At 39.5% G+C, this 17,442-nt stretch overlaps 1 protein-coding gene and 1 long non-coding RNA gene across 2 annotated transcripts in view; one reads left to right on the forward strand and one right to left on the reverse strand.

Moving 5' to 3' along the window:
• LOC310635062 overlaps positions 1–17,442 on the reverse strand; it is a 792,702-nt gene that overhangs the window by 633,941 nt on the left and 141,319 nt on the right. The window lies entirely within an intron of this gene.
• Positions 1–17,442, forward strand: part of STXBP4 (syntaxin binding protein 4) — a gene marked incomplete at its 5' end in the record, with an annotated part of 116,127 nt that overhangs the window by 84,122 nt on the left and 14,563 nt on the right. The window contains one exon of the mRNA XM_083353623.1: positions 15,134–15,191. Within this exon, the coding sequence (XP_083209749.1) occupies positions 15,134–15,191 (58 nt within the window). The remainder of the gene's footprint in view (positions 1–15,133; positions 15,192–17,442) is intronic.

Raw genomic sequence — 17,442 nt, forward strand, 5'->3', positions numbered from 1 at the left:
TTAAAACAATATAACAATACAAAAGTTAATAATTAAAATAAATTAAATTATCCTTAATTAAAATCTAAAACCCTTAACTCTAATTAAAAACCCAATTACAATAGGTTAAAAATTAAAAGTTCTCAGTCCTGGCTGGAAAGCTCAAAGAGCTAGGTCTTCAGGTCCCGGCGGAACGAACGAAAATCTGGGGAAGTCCTGAGCTCTACGGGTAACTGGTTCCAAAGGGCAGGCACGCCCACAGAGAAGGCCCTCCCCCTGGGTGTCGCCCTCCGGCAATCCTTTGCCAGCAGCACCCTGAGAAGGCCCTCCCTGTGGGAGCGCACAGGACAAAGGAAACTTGATGCCGGCAGCAGGTGTTCCCTCAGATATCCCGGACCCAAGCCATTTAGGGCTTTATAGGTCATCACCAGCACCTTGAATCTTACCCGGAGGGCAACCGGAAGCCATTGCAGCTCGCGGAGCAGAGGTGTTACATGGGAGTATCGGGGAGCCCCCATCACAACTCGCACGGCTGCATTCTGCACCAGTTGAAGCCTCCGAGTGGTCCTCAAGGGCAGCCCCATGTAGAGAGCGTTACAGTAGTCTAACCGGGAGGTCACGAGCGCATGAGTAACTGTGCGCAAGGCATCTCGGTCCAGATAGGGCCACAACTGGCGCACCAGGCGAACCTGGGCACAAGCCCCCCTGGTCATGGCTCCTATATGATCTTCAAAACTGAGCCGCGAATCCAGGAGGACACCCAAGTTGCGAGCCCTATCGACGGGGGGTAACACCTCACCCCCCATCATTAAAGGTGGAATAGAATGATTCACTCGAGATGCCTGTACGCACAGCCACTCAGTCTTGGCAGGATTGAGTTGGAGCCTGTTTCTCCCCATCCAAACCCGAACCACCTCCAGGCAACGGGACATCACGTCGAGGGCATCACTGAGCTGGTTTGGGGTGGAAAGAAAAAGTTGGGTATCATCGGCGTACTGATGATACCCCACCCTAAAACCACGAATGATCTCACCCAGTGGCTTCATATAGATATTGAACAGGAGGGGAGAGAGGACCGACTTCTGAGGAACTCCACAAACGAGAGACCTCGGGGCAGACCTCTGCCCTCCCGTCAACACCAACCGCGAATGGCCCAAGAGGTAGGAGGAGAACCACCGTAGAACAGTGCCCCCCACTCCCAACCCCCTGAGACGTCGCAGTAGGATACCATGGTCGATGGTATCAAAAGCCGCTGAGAGATCTAATAGGACTAGGACAGAGGAACAACCCCTGTCCCGAGCCCGCCAGAGATCATTCATCAGCGCGACCACTGCCGTCTCCGTGCTGTACCTGGGCCTGAAACCCGATTGGTATGGGTCAAGATAATCGGTTTCCTCCAGGAACAGAGGAAGCTGATGCGCCACCACACTCTCAACAACTTTCGCTAAAAAGCGAAGGTTGGAGACTGGACGATAGTTATTTAAAATCGCTGGGTCCAGGGCAGGCTTCTTGAGAATGGGCCTCACCACCGCCTCCTTCAAAGCGGTGGGGAAGACACCCTCACTCAAAGAGGCAGATATTACTGCCTGGAACCAGCCTCGTGTCTCCTCCCGAGCTGAATTAACCAGCCAGGAAGGGCACGGGTCCAATAAACAGGTGGTAGAGCTCAGCCTCCCCATAATCCTGTCTACCTCCTTGGGAGTCACAGGATCAAACTCAGTCCAGATAATACTCTCAAGACCGCTCGATTCCTCCCCATCAGACTTTGCCCAGTCAGAGTCCAAACCAGTCCGAATCTGAGTGATTTTGTCCACCAGATGCTGGCTAAACTCCTCGGCCTGCCCCTGCAAGGGCTCCTCCCTCACCTCCTGGGAGAGGAGGGAGCGACTTACCCTAAACAGGGCGGCCGGGCGATTATCTGTGTACGCGATGAGGGTGGTGAAGTAATTAGACTTCGCCGTCCTCATCGCCGCGAGATAAGACCTAGTGACTGGACTGATAGCCGGTTGATAAAATACCCTTATCCCTCCCACCCCTATCATTCACCCCCCTCCCTAGCCCCCTAAAACAACCGGCTAAAAAGCATAGTAGGGGCTTTTTAATCCAGTTCAACCAGCAGCCCCTATCTAAGCCCAACCACCTCACAGGGTCCCAACAATTGGGCTCGTCCTCAAGGGAGATAGAGCACAAGGCGGCAGGTCGTGCCCAGGCGGCAGGAACTCTCCTAAGGGCATATAAGTCCGCAATAGAATAGTGTAAGCGGGCCATATGCCAGAATGTCCACATTGGGCTATTTGTAGGCAGCTAGATAGTTAGAATAAAGATGTTAAAGAATATTGTTGACCTTGTCAAGTCAGGGCGGCAAAACAAAAAAAACCATTAAGCCAAGCCAAGCCAAGCCAAGCTAAGCCAGCTCTACTCTCACCCGAGGTGGCTGCAGATATAAAGCCATAACAGTTCTCTCACAACAACTGGCAATACATCTGGGCAAAAACTTGGCTAAAGACAACCGGGATGAATCCACCTCAGTTGATCTCTCACACCAGGGGGTGGATTGATAGTTAATTGTTCTGCCCTCTCACTGCAGACAAGTCCCAGATCTGTCAGTTCCATTCTTGGCCAACAATAACTCTTAAAGTTGCAGCTAACACTCCGTAACCAAGAGACAGAGGGGTACCGGTCAGCTGCATCAGAGTTGGTTCCTAGCCGCCGTATCCCACACTATCTTGCAACTCTGAAAGAGGGGAAGGTCTCCACGGCACAAAAAATGACATTGTGGTTTTCTAACCCTTCATGCAGGATTATTTCAAATGGAGTTGTTTCCTTGCCTATCAAATTAAGTCCAAAGTGCTTATTTCCTAAGTGTATGTAAATTGGACCCTGGCTTGTTCCATCAAAGGACTTTCTGATCAGTTTCTTACTTTCAAAGCTGCAGCATTTCATAAAATCATAATCATAATGAATCCTAAACTTCATTATTAAAATATTTGCATACCCTTAACTGTTCCACAGATCCATGTTTTTCTGATGTGTAGTGATACTGTGGCAACCTATGAAAAGTGACCATACCATGTATGCACGCTCCTGCTTCTGCAAAATTAAGGCAGATACTCATTTGAGATGGTTCACATACATGTGTCATTTGTGTGTGGTACCACATTTTTACTTTCAGCACATAGCAACATTTGATTCCTCTTGAAATACGTATATGACTGGTCCTGATTACTGTTCCAAGGGAAATCACTGAGAATGTCAGAAGTGCAGGCTAGTTTGGGTAATGAAAAGATATTCTGGAAAAAGGCATTAGTAGAGGCTGCCAGGAGAAGTATAACTGATATGGTTCTGCAAAAGCGGAACTGATGAGTATGGCAAAGACCAGTGAAACAATGAATAGACCAGTTCCTTGGAACATCTCTAGATAAGGAGAGAACAAGAGATTGTCCTCATGTACTCTGGATGGTTGCTCCTAGTGAAGAGACTGCAGGACAGTTTTCTGCAGGTTTGAGAGCAGGAAGATGCAACGGTAGCAGAAGTTTTAAGGGACACTTAAGTTTGCAAACCTTATTTCCTAGCCATTTTCAGAAATTGTTCATTAACTCCTATTAAATTATTAGAGATCTTTTGAATAACAAGTATGAAAACACAAGGTGAGTTTTCCCTCAATACTGAATGAAAGAAAAAATAATAATCATAAACTTAAGAATTTAAAAAGAATTTAAAATAAACAGCAAAAAGCTAAATAAGATTTTGATTTAGAAAGTTATAAACAAACTAAGGGTCCAGATAAAATTCAAATATTGAAACTTTCACAATAGGTTTTTGGGGCTAATTATAAATTACAAACAGCTTCTCATAAGAAATAACTCCTACATTAATATTTCAAGACATAACATGGATAAGTAATTTCATTATTTCAAAAGTTAAGAAACTAGAGGGGACTAAAGATTTTCAGTAGAGGGAACTTTTTTTCTTTCTTTCTTTCTCTTTTTTTTTTTTTTTTTTTTTTGCAAAAAAAAGGTGCCGGAACGCCGTTCTGAGCGTTCTATGAGAAAAAAAGCCCTGGTGCAAGCAAAATACATCATATAAATAATAATCAGAGAAAGAGAACTTGAAATCAAAAGCCAGTCTCAATTTTATCCAGATTGCTTATTCTTCATTGACAGTGTTGGGATATATAACTGGATATACATTTCTTCCTCTTGTTCATTATGTATAATTTAGACATACGTTTAAATCTCTGGATGCTATTGTATGCGCCTGGAGAAAGGAGTGGATTCTAGAAAACAACCTGGAGAAAGAGGTGTATTCTAAAAATCTTTCATCTTCATTACCCTGTATAGACACTGTTTCCAGTAACTTCAGCAATTTGCATGGCCACATCTAGCCTTAATAATTTGAGATTACATGAGTGATGAGGTAGTTAGTATGACCTGCACTTAGTTCTTTGAAACCTAAAAATATTATTTTATTATTATTTAAAATTCTTATCTCTAGCCTTTCATATGGTTCAAAACATTATGTTGATCATGTCTATAGCATTGTATGGTAGGGTCCTTTTCAATGTTTCTGAAAAGTTAAATAAGGATTAACTTGTGGAGCATTTCCATTTTAATTCTAAAAATTCTCCAGTGAATTTTTATGGGGAGCAGGCTTCTGCTTAACTCTCTGCTCATACTAAAAATATTCTGAACCTGGACTATGGAACCAGCTCCAAAAGAAGCTTTTTTGATTTCTCTCTCTTTGATGGCTGAGCGTGAAGAGAGAGCGATTGCTGTCAATAAAGAGAGAGCAATTGAATCTAGTGTTACAACAGAGCTAAGAATTATACTCCTATCTCCAAATTTCTGACAGATCATAAGAGCCTGGTCATTTGTGTCTTGAGTGTTAACTTTGGCTAAATTTGTTTGAAAAACCATTCTTTTTAAGAAACTGAATTGCAAGATACATTATCTGAAGTTAAACTCTAGTTTGTGTTGTTCTCTTAGGGAATCTTTTTCTTTTCATTCCTGAAAAATAAATCAGAAGGTTCCACAAAGAGCTGTGATAGTTCTTGACTTAAAATCAAAATTGGGGCTGGAATTTCCGCCGCTAAGTGATGTAGTCATTCAGTGAGTCATACTCGATTTTGCAATCTTTTTTGCTGCGATCATTAAGCAACTCACACAGCTGTTAAAGAAATCCAGCTTTTCCCATTGACTTTGGTTGTCAGAAACCCCCTCAGAATGTCGCAAATAATAACCATGTAACCAAGGTCACTGTGATCCTGAAAGTACCTACCAGTTGCCAAGCGCCTGAATTTTGACCCTGTGATCACAGACCCACTATGATGGTTGTAAGTGTGAGTACCAATTGTAAGTTTCTTTTTTCATTATAACTTCAAATGGTGACTTGCGGTTTGCCATCGCGGCGCTGGCGGACATATGGAAGCGAGCTTTGTCTTCAGCATCTGGTTTTATCCCATTGGGAGACCCTAGAAAGGGTCGAAAGTCACCCTGTTGGGTCGATGAGCAAGGAGAGGACCCCCGCTTGATAATGGAGGGGCAGCAGCAGCTTTCCAAACCACCGGGGAAAAGACCAGCCATAGCAATATGGCTCGTCATTAAGCTGCTGACAGCCAAAGTCAAAACTACAACCAAGCACCTTTAAAACAATGCAGATGAAACTGGGTGAGATCTGATCTCCATTTTTAAGACTTAAAATATTTTTTTCCTGCAAAAGCTGCCCAAAGTATTTCTCCCCCTGTGAGGAGATAGGGAAAGGAACTCTTACCCACTCTCCAAGAACAGCGGTGATTGACTACCTAGGGGAAAAGAGCAATTATAAGAATAATTCTAATTTAATTGGATGCATATAACTTTGAAATTTGGAAACTAAAAGTTTTCCTATTACTGGAGATATTGGCTTTTATTTAAAAAGAAAAGAAACAAACCTTGAAAAACTATTATTAAAACTCAGGAGTTAAAAAGTTTTAAACGGCATTGGTGACATCTTGTGGCAAAATATGCTATTACAATTAGTTATTGACTAAAAGACTTGGCTGGAAGCCCAGAAATTAGAAAAAGCCCTCTCAACCTTGACATAGCACCTCTGAGAAACACAGCTGTAAAGAAGGAACTCCAAGGCGGTTTATCTATCCTGTTTGAACTATGAAGATAAACATTTATTGACTTTCAGAATTATATGTGGGAAATTATTTTCCTATTTCTTTACATGAGAAGTCTTTGTTACTACACGAGATAATGGAATACTTTGGACTATAAATTCTTACCTGCCAAACAATTTTCACTATAAGACTATCCACAACACGTGAAATATATGTCACACATCTAGCTACAGAAACCACTTTTAACATTTGATTTTAAAATCCTTAATTTAATACATTATCAAGAGAATATGGATGAAGATTGGGAAAAATCCTTTCTATGTTGAAATCAATACATGAAACTATTCTTTCAGCATGTAACAAAATGAGAGACAACATAAAGGAACAAGATGCCAGCTTAAATATACAGACCCAGATTTTTACTACAACCAAAGACCGAACAATGCAGAAAGCAACAGGAGAAATAGAACAACTAAATATTAAGAGGATCCAACTGACCAACGGATCCAGCCAACAGGGAAATTAGAAAAGAGAGTGACAACACTGAAAATGGAAAAGATTTTTTTCATAAATAAGAAGAAACTTGAGGAAAAGGAAGAACAGACTGAATGGAAGATAAACTTATTAGGACAACTGTGGGAAACTGGAATAATGGGGAAGCAATCAAAGAAATATAATGAGGCTAGTTCTTCCAAAAAAATTGTAATTAAATGGTTTTTCTTAACTCAAATAATACACACAATAATAGAGGCAGAACTGTACAATTAATTAAAAGTACTGACATGAATGGTTAGTTGGCAAAGGAAAACAGCCAGAGTAAGGCTGAAAGAAACTAGGGGTTTTGATTTATTAGGGGGGATTTTATACTATTGATTAGAAGGTTAAAAATGGTCAAATATAGATTTTTTTTAAGAAAATAAAGTAATATTATAACTGAATAGGTAAGTTGTGTAATAAAATTAATAGATTTTTGGTTTAATGTGGGGAAAAAAGAATTTTTAAAATAGAATAAGATTATATGCATATAAATAAGATGTATATTTAGAATATTAGATTTTGTTATAAAAAGGGGGAAATGTAGAAGTTGAGATAAGGGAAACTCTAGTCACCTAAAGCTTAGAAACTATAACATACCAAATGTTAAGTTGAATATTGAGGGGAAATTAAAGCCTGGGGGGAAAGCTACAACAGGGCATTGATGTAATATAAGTTTGAATGCAAACACAATTAAGATATATATAAGTTCAAAATTATTGATAAATGTAACAAAGATGGTTTTACTTAGTTGATAACAGTAAGAATTATATTAATTCAACATGAGATAGTAGATATTAAGGGATAAAGAGAGGAAATAAAGAGCCTTGGTGGAGCAGTGGGCTAATGCCTCCTTAAGTAACACCAGCTGCCTGCAATTAGTGCAGGTTCGAGTCCCACCAGGCTCAAGGTTGAATCAGCCTTCCATCCTTCCGAGGTAGGTAAAATGAGGACCCAGATTGTTGGGGGCAATTAAGCTGATTTTGTAATAAAGCCCTAATAAGCAGGCATATACATAGAATGAAGGCTACTGCTAAGCTTGTAAGCCGCCCTGAGTCTTCGGATAAGGGCGGGATATAAATGGAATTAAAAATAAAAATAAAAATAAAAATATTTGATGTTGTAACTTGAGATTTTTGCTAAAGATTTATGTATGTTACGGAATCATTGATTACCCAGTGCTTTTTAAATGTTTAATTGTAAAATTAGAAAATCAATAAAATATTATTTAAAAAAAATAACTTCAAATGGTCATTGAGCAAATGGACATAAATCAAGGGCTAGCTGTAATATCATTAGGGTTATGAGACTCAACTGAGAAGGTTGAAAAATGAGTGCCTGAGAAATAGCCAGAGGACAATGCCCCTCTTCCCTTTACAGTTTTGTTATACAGTATTGGAGCACATGGGCAGAGTTAAGAATTTTCTTCAAAAAGGTAAAGATAAAAAAAATTAGACAAACAAGGGTATACAATAGTCTTAATTGTTATTCCCTTCACTAAAATGTGTATTTACAAGTTCATCTTCAACCTATAAGCTCAGTTGGTTTCAGCTTACTGAAGACAGCAATTGTTCGTGTTTGATTGCCTTCAGCAAAGCATGCAAAGGTGTTTTATTGCTTTGTTCAGTGCTGTGTGCTCATTTCTTCTAGCACTGAACTCCTGCTTGGATTAAAAATTAGTCACAGCTGGGTGTTTCCGTTTTGAGTTTAATAACCCTTCGGATCCATGAAGCTTTGTCTGATTTGAAATAGTGAAAGCCTTTGGTCTGACAGAGTTATTATATTAGTTTTCTTTCGATAAAAATGATTTTTAATTAGCTTTTGAAAGTTTCAGTTTGCCATATTTTAAAATGTCACCAGAATAAGTAAAGGAACGGTCTTCATGCACATTTTAAATGATTGTTTATGAGTTTTTCCGCAACTACAGTTCCTCATTTGTAGCTGGCAAGCTATACTCCCATGTGTTGTGAGGCTAATGGCAAGCAGGAATGACTTTTGTTTTTCTCTAAATAACAATTCTCTGTTGCTAATGCGTGTTCATACTATCTTTGCTCAGTTTTGAAATGGATGGAGTTCAGCAGATGAGTGAACAGAAACCACTCCCTGACCTTTAATTCAGTGCTAATTCCCAGCGTAGATCTGTTGTGAGCACATCTTGTGTTGACATAACATTGTGCCAGATTGGACATGTTTTATGCTGTTCTTCTTTGGTGAAGTGCCATTTTATCTCAATCAGCAACAAGGACAAATTAGATCTAATTGTTTATGCTGGAATCCGCGGTGCAGAAAAAAAAACCTAGGAATGTTCCTTTAGCAATCTTACTAAGTTGAAAATATATACTTGTTTGAACGCAGAAGCAGATTAAGGAATTGGGGGGGGGGGTAATATAAGGTGAAGGCACATACTTTGTAAAGCTACTCATGTCTTATCATAGTGAACAATACTTAGAAGTATTGTTTTTATCCAATATATCCATTTTATCCAATTTATTCTGTCAAATTCACCTTATTTTGATTTGAAGTGATTTTGGTTTTCATTCCATCCCCAATTAAAGAATGAATTTCATTCTCAAGGTCTGTCCTTAAGTCAAATTTGTGTATAAGCTGGCACATTGTGTAATAATGTATAAATAATACTGTGTAATGAACTTGAGCCATTGTATATTTAAGTTGAATTATTGTTTATTTAACACAAATTTTGCTACAGAAGGCTCTATTCTTAACTTGCTGTACAGAGACTTGCTGTACAGTTATGGAAAATTAAAGGAGGAGGATACCAAAGCATGTGATTGTATAGTTGAGGTTCAGAGTTCAAGTCTATGTTTGCATTAGTAAAGGTTAGAGCAGAGTACAATGAAAAATAAAATGTCACTCCACTATTGGGTACAGTAGAAGTAAGCTTTAATCCCCAATACTTTATCCCTTTCATGGTTTTAGATATTATGAGATAGCACCTCTCTCTGTGTCATTCTCTTGGATAAGAAGATAAACCATTGATATTTGTATGACCCCAAGATTTCTGTTGCTTCCATCAAAAATTGCATAATTTTGTAAGTTAACAACCTAAAAAAATACTTTGGACCAACACTGCTACATAAGCAAATTTAGAATTGAACGACAGATGCCGCATTATTTGTTCTCCTTCTGATCCTATTGGCTAGAGGAAGATGGCAGTTTATGTCTACGTGATCTCCCGTGTTTCTGTATCTCTACTCAGGGAGGATAGAGCATTTATTTTTAGTATTGTGATACCTGCAAGGGCTTCGCAAAGGAACATATTGTTTGGGGTGGACAGAGAAAGAAATCTGAACTCAGATATTAGAATCACCGAGGGAGCAAAGAGGAATTTAGCAGGGAATTAAACTGAGGACAGGGAAGAGGTAGAAGAAAAAGAAGTGCCTGGGAGACAGATGGCTACAGTTTCTACACTGTGCTGTTGTTTGCTGCAAATTACTTATTATCTGTGATACCTACTAGTGTGGCTCAGGTACCTTCAGAGAGTACCAGTTCCCCAGAGAGTAAACGCACAGGACTTTGGCAGAAAAAGTCAAGCAGGAGGGATATTTTTCATTGTTTTTCATCAAAGGAAGGCAAAGATGAGAGGGTTGTTCTTGTGGCCTGCAGGGGATGTGCCATGTTTGTTTTCCTCTTTGAAGATGACAGTAGTCCAATTAAGAGTGGACCTCTGCGGGTGGTTTGGGAGGAGGTTTGGTGAATTGAAATGTCTCCTCCAGGGCAGAGCCAGCAGTCCCAGCAAAGACCAAGGAACCAAATGAGTAAGCTGATTTCTTGCAACCCATTCAGATAAGGAGAGGGTGAAAAATCACTCACATGTGCGAGAAGACTGCAGAACAGTAGTTTTCTGCAGTGTGAACGCCTGGAGATAATGGGATTGACCACCTTCTGACAACCCAGGTGGAGCCTTTAAATTTAAGGTCACTTAAACTTAAGTGATTTAGACTTAAGTTCAAGGTCACTGAAGCCTTTAAATTTAAGGTCACTACGCTTGCAAGCCATCCTTTCTAATCACTTTCAGAAATTGCCTATTAATCATCTTAAAGCTCTTAGAGACCTTCCGAACAAAAGGTTTGAAAATTTAGGTGAGTTTATCTTGAACCTCTGAACAAAAGAAAATGTATTATAAGCTTAAAAAAATAAAGAATTTGAAATAAACAGGGAAAAAAACTAAATAAGGTTTTGATCTAAGAATGTTATATAAAGGTTCAGATAAATTTGAAATGTTGACTTTTGCCATAAGACTTTGGAACTAATTATAAAAAATAAATAGCTCCTTGTGGGAAACAGACTTATTTTGGCTATCCTGACTATTGTAAGTCATATCAAAGATAAGTTACTTTATGATTTTAGAAATTCGATGCCAGAGGGGATTAAAGATTATAAGTAGAAGAAAGGAAAAAAGTACAAGTCTGTTCTTGATGTCAGTATGTTATGGGGACTGGGACTTACAAAATAACAAAAATATTATAAGAAACCTCAAAAGAGGAGGTGGAGTTGCTCTATATATAAGAAATAACTTTATCTCTACAGAAATAGAGCACAACAATGACGAAGACTGTAAACTTGAATGCATTTGGGTCAATATAAAAGGGGGGGGAATGACATTGCCATAGGTGTATACTATAGGCCGTCCAACCAAGCAGAGGAAATAGGTGAACTTTTTACTAGTCAGCTAACTAAGGTATGTAAGAAGCACATCACAATAGTAATGGGGGACTTTAATTACCCTGATATCAACTGGGAGACAAACTCTGCACCAAGTGGAAGATCAAACAGATTCCTGGCAAACCTAGCAGACAACTTTCTCTCCCAAAAAGTAGAGAAGGGAACTAGGGGATTAGCCATATTGGATTTAATTCTCACAAACAGAGATGAAATGATAGAAAATGTCGAAGCCACAGGAACCTTGGGGGGAAGTGATCATGCAATATTGGAATTCAACATTCTCCCGACCTCCGCTCCTTCCGACGTGATCTAAAGACCTATGTGTTTGAACAAGCCGGCCTGGTCTGATGGGTTTGGGTTTTATTATTGTTTTTAATGTATTGTAATTTATTGTTGTATTGCATAGGGCATTATGTTTAATCTTTTCTTAATTTTTGTATCTTTGTATTTTAGTATTTATTGCCCTGTTCACCGCCCTGAGTCCTTCGGGAGAAAGGCGGTATTCAAATTAAATTATTATTATTATTCCTGACAGTTAGAACAATTAACCAGTGGAACAACCTGCCTCCAGAGGTGGTGAATGCTCCAACACTGGAGGTTTTTAAGAAGAGACTGGACAGCCATTTGCCTGAAATGGTATAGGGTTTCCTGCCTGAGCAGGGGGTTGGACTAGATGACCTCCAAGGTCCCTTCCAACTTATTATTATTATTATTATTATTATTATTATTATTATTATTATTATTATTATTATTATTATTATTATTATTATCATTGTGTGGGTTTTTAATGCTTAGCAGTAGTGTCACACATCTCCCAGCTGTGAAGAATGACTGCACCTTTTTTCAGGCTAATTCTTTAAAGATTGATTAGAGCATAGTGACTGTTCAAATTACAATGGCACTGAGAAAAGTGACTTACGACTGTTTTTCATACTTAGGACCGTTGCAGCATCCCCATGGTCACATGATCAAAATTCAGACACTTGACAACTGACTCATATTTATGACAGTTGCAGGGTCCCAGAGTCATGTGATCACCCTTTGAGACCTGACAATCAAAGTCAACGAGGAAGCTAGATTCACTTAACTATGTTACTAATGTAACAATTGTAGCGATTCACTTAACAACTGTAGCAAGAAAAATCATAAAATGGGGCAAAAGTCAACAGCTGTCTCACTTATCAACAGACATGTTGGGCTCAATTGCGGCCCTAAGTCAAGGACTACCTGTATTGGGGCCTACCAGAGCAGGAAGGCAGAGCATGTTATGGGCCCCATCTATTAAGTACATCTGATGGTACATAGAAGAAAGACCTTCTGCGTGGTCCTTTGGAAGATCATCCCCCTGCCTGGAAATAAGATTTGTCTCCCTCCTTGCCACTTTCCCAGAAGGCCCTGAAGACATGGTTTCTCAGAAGGCTTGTGTTTGTTGCTGCCACAGGGTTAAGGTTTCTAGATTTTTTTTTATATTGTTGACCTTGAATGTTGTAGCCTGCCCAGAATCACTGTGTACTGTATGATTTGATTGGATATCTAAAATTATTTAATAAATAATCTGGCTGTATATAAGATGTGTAACCTCTATATCATTCACTTCTGGATGACTGCATGTCTTTTATGTCTGGGTCTTCCTAATTTTTTTTTAACCTATAGGGAGCACTGTCACACTAATATAACTGAGCATCTGCCCAAACCAACTGTCCCAGATTCCCTCTCTCTTGTAAAGAATTCAGGGGCATTTGCTCTGGTTTGTTTGAGGGCTCTTCATTTCATTATAACAATTTGAAAATACAAGTCTCAGAACACCTTTCTTCCAAAATACGCACAACAAACCATCAGAAAGAGGAAACATGTATTTCAGAAACTGTTCCTGTTTATTTTTAAGTTCAACCAATGTGGCTGCTTTCTCTTAGCAAACAATGAAAATAATCATAGGTGAAATAAACTCCCATTATGGTGAAAATGTAACAATTCAATTAGCAAGTGATCTTCATTAATTTATATAACCTACATTGATTTGCTTTTATTCTTTCATCCATTTTATTTAATATATTTAACTTCTCATCAGTATGTGTTCTCTGAAAACTGTGAGAAATTAAGAGTAAAATCCAGCTAAAATGAAGTTCAGAAAGACCAAAGTTTAAGGGCTTTGGTATCAGTCCTAGAGGGGTTATAGTGGAAAACATAAGAAAACACTTGACTATGAGTCGACAGATAAGTTAATGGGATCATCTTCGTCAATGTGTTCATTCAGTTTTGACCAATGTGAGCAAAAATATTTCACTTCTGAGTAAGTACGCAAAGGATTGTCATCTTTGGCATTGAATATTACCGGGGCAGGAGGATAACAACTCTTCTTAATTTGCCTCACACTCTACAAAATACCCTCCCAAAGAAATTTTGTAGGGAATGGCCTGCAGAACTAGAAAACTGTCAGGTGCAAATCAACCAGAAGCATTTACTGAATTCAAAGCACAGAAGGGTTCATTATTTCCACCTCTGTGCAAGGCTCTAGTCAACTAACAATCAAAACTAAACTGGCTCTAGAGATGTGTCAACAGATTTCACGGGGGTGGGGGGTGGGGGGGTAGACTTAGGTCTCTTGTGGCAATGCAATGAGTCCAAACTGATGGCTTGTTTGATTCCAGCTCCTGAAATATGTCTTGGTGGGATTTCTTTTCAGATTGGCATTAGGTCAGAGATCTATACATTAGTTTGTGCGCTTGGAACTCTTCAGCTTTATGCGCTTCAGAGGCAAACTGCCTACCAAAGCTTTCAGAGCCCATTTTCATAGTAGACTAAAAAGCTTAACCAAGAGGAAAAGCTTTATTTTCTGTCGACAAGTATTGTTGTAGTTGCCACTCGTCTAGTCTGCACTTTACAAAATGAATAGCAAGCTCACAAGAAGTCAAAGTCTCTGTTGTATCCGTCAGACAAAGCATGTAAACCCATAAAATCTGCACGAAGAACCATTTCCTGACTTTTGAAGGAAATTCACATTTAGTAGAAGAGAGAATCAGATGGTATAGATCAAAACCATCGGCCAGGTTTTCACGTCTAATACTTTAACCTCAGGAAATTAGCCAGGGGCTTGGGATTACCAAGCACCTACAGCTCACTATTAGAACTTTTTTAGTGGTGAGTTCTCTGTTTCGGCTCCTTGTTGCCAATACCTACATTTTCTGAGTGTAGTGTATGCTCTTAAAAGCATACATGGAATGTCAGCACAGCAGGGGGCTGGACAGCTCCAGGCTATAACCACTTTTGGCGGGAAAGCCTGAATAGAGCTAGTCGTTGACAGCCCCAGGGCATGGTCAGCTCTGGCGGGAAGCCAGGGTAAGCAAACAATCAATTGGGACCAGAAACATAGCAGAGAAGCTTCTGTTTCCATTTCTCTTTCTTTCTGCTTTGGGACCAAAGTAAGAAAGCCAAAATGGAAGAGTTGCAGCAGGAGTGAAAACAAGGGAGACTCTCGGACAAACATGCGAACCAGGAGCTCGCCCTCTTTGAAAGTGATGGGTCTTTCAGAATTGGGCCTTAGGACATGTTCCTACCGTACATTTAAAACTAATGGTGTGGAAGGATAGCTCCCATCATAGCCAGGAAGCTCAAAGGAGAGCACATTATTTGTAGGAAGTAAGGACCAATCTGATGATGTAAAGACTTGTCATATGCCTTTAAGTTCTCATGCTGATTATTTCTTAACTCTTTTTGTGCTTTGCAATATGAAGCGAAATAGGTTGATGTGGATATGCCATGTCTGAAAGTCAGGTTTGTGGTACTGAGAGTGATTCATTCTGTTTTTAACCATGTCTTACTTCCCCCTTGACTTAGGTCTGCCTTATGGGTGGGAAAAGGCGTATACAGCAGATGGAATCAAATACTTCATCAAGTAAGTACATCCCTTTCAGAAGGCAGTTATAAAATAGATATATAAAATCAAGGTTTATAGTCTTAAGATGCATGTGGCCGCTAAGAATATGGTCACCATGCTAGTATAAAAGCATAGAAATATGCTCTAGCTGGCACATTCTTTACAACATCTTGGTAATGCATATATGTAGAAATTTTGGGCATGGAAATAAGAATTATCTTTTAAAAAATAAGGGAAGCTTCTACTTTTAGCATTTCTGTTATTGTGTTGTCTTCAAATTCTGTAAATCTTTTGCCTTTTACTAAGGATTTCCAGGGACAGGAACATTTTTACTGTGTTAGCCATGCAGAATTGTGTTCAGTTTCTTCTTTTCAAGCTTTGATCAAATATTCAATCCTTATCATGTGAATTCTGCTCAGACCTTCTCATTCTGATTTCCACATTTTTGAGTGTAGCTGTCGGCAACAGTAGCTAATGAATTGGGTACCTTCCCACGACTTGATATCCTGGTTATCCAAAACCTTTATACATCAGCAAATACATATTCTTTGCTGTGAGCTCTACTCAAGATAAGGAAGCATGTCACATTAGGGCTAAAAACACAGATCTCATAATCTTATATAGGGCGACGCACCCACACACAATTAACACTTGAATGGGGTTGTTTGGTTCTGGATTTAAGGCGTTCTTCTTTAAGGAAGATGTCACTATTATTTGAAATAATTTCTTGGCTGTCATTTGTGCAGCCCTAAGATCCCCACGATATGTACTGTTGTGGCTTAGAGAGACAACAGTCAGACAACTATTAATGGGGCAGCAACTCACTTGTCATCAACAACAGCCAGGATTCAAAATTTTAGCCCTCGTGCTCACAGCAGTCTTAATTCCCAAATGCTCCCCAGGTAGGAAAAGATCAGAAATGAGGAGATTCTTCTTGTTCAATGTTAGACCAAGTCATCTTGCTACCTCGGTGTGATACACATTTGATGCTGATTGTAGGCAAATTAAGATTCCCATAGAAAGAGATGTAAACCTACTAAAACATTCAGAAATGGTTTCCACCCCTTTATAAAAATGTTATGTTGCTGCTGCTAATCTATTCATCATTATTTTTTATCTGAGTTTAGCATGGACTCACAGCACACCCATGCACCAAAGCAGAACACTTCACTTTGCTGCCTGACAGAAGCAACCTGATGAAAAGGGAGCATATGCAAACACAGTCTTGACTCAAAAAGCAATAAGCTTTTTTTCCATTCAGTTAAAAACTCTTCTCGGAATGCAGCTTAGAGGCTGGTCAATAAAAGTTACTCTGCTTCTTAGCATTTTGTTTCTATAAAAGTATGGGAGCTATTTCTTCTTTCTGTCCTACACCTCCTTCGTAATAGGATGGGGGTGGGGACTGAGGTTGGTGCCAGATGAGTTGTGTGCTTGTTCTTTATATTAATGTCATGTCATCGCTCAAAAGGTGTTGTACATTTATCAACAGCAAATGTCTATCACTGAAACAAAATGAATGTGTGAAATGTCATCTCACTCAATTCAAACAAATGACATTTAAAGATTTCCTCCAAAACATCAGGTAGAAGTGATACTGAGAAATATATTTTTGCAACAGTCTGAAATAGGTTACCAGTCCTCAGGAAGGATGGTGATCTCTCCTCTTCTCTCCCCTCTCCTTCCCCCCCCTCCTCTCCTCTCTCCTTAAAAATTAATATTGGTCCATTTTCCCATTTGTCATTTAAATCTCTGGTAATTAAAAGTTTCTCTTAATAAGCTTTGTTTGGAACAGACCAGTCCTGAAAGAATTTTGCAGATGGAAGAACTCTTAAAATAAAGTAATGGGCTGAAACAGGCGCTAGGACTGCCAAAAGGTCTCTAAAAAATTTAAAGAAATTTTTTAAAAATTACACATACATAATATACACTAGCATCTTAAAAATAGTGACACAACATTTCCATTTATACAACACAGTTTTTAGGAGTATACATCAAAATTTCAGTCAACTATTCCCAAAGAGAATGTGGCAAATTTTCTTCAGATTAGATACAGGGGTGTCAAACTCAATTTCATTGAGGGCCGCATCAGCATTGTGGTTGCCCTCAGGGGGCCGGGTGGGTATGGCCAGGGTGGGTGTGGCCTACTGGGTGGGCGTGGCTAGAGTGCGTATGGCCTACTGGGTGGGCGTGGCCAGCTCTACATCGTTCGCATCAAGGGTGCCTATGAGGGCCTGGGCAGGAGTGGGACAGATCTGAGGGTCTCTGGCAG

Source organism: Vipera ursinii (assembly GCF_947247035.1).
Source record: "Vipera ursinii genome assembly, chromosome: 2".
NCBI classification, from domain to species: Eukaryota; Metazoa; Chordata; class Lepidosauria; order Squamata; family Viperidae; genus Vipera; species Vipera ursinii.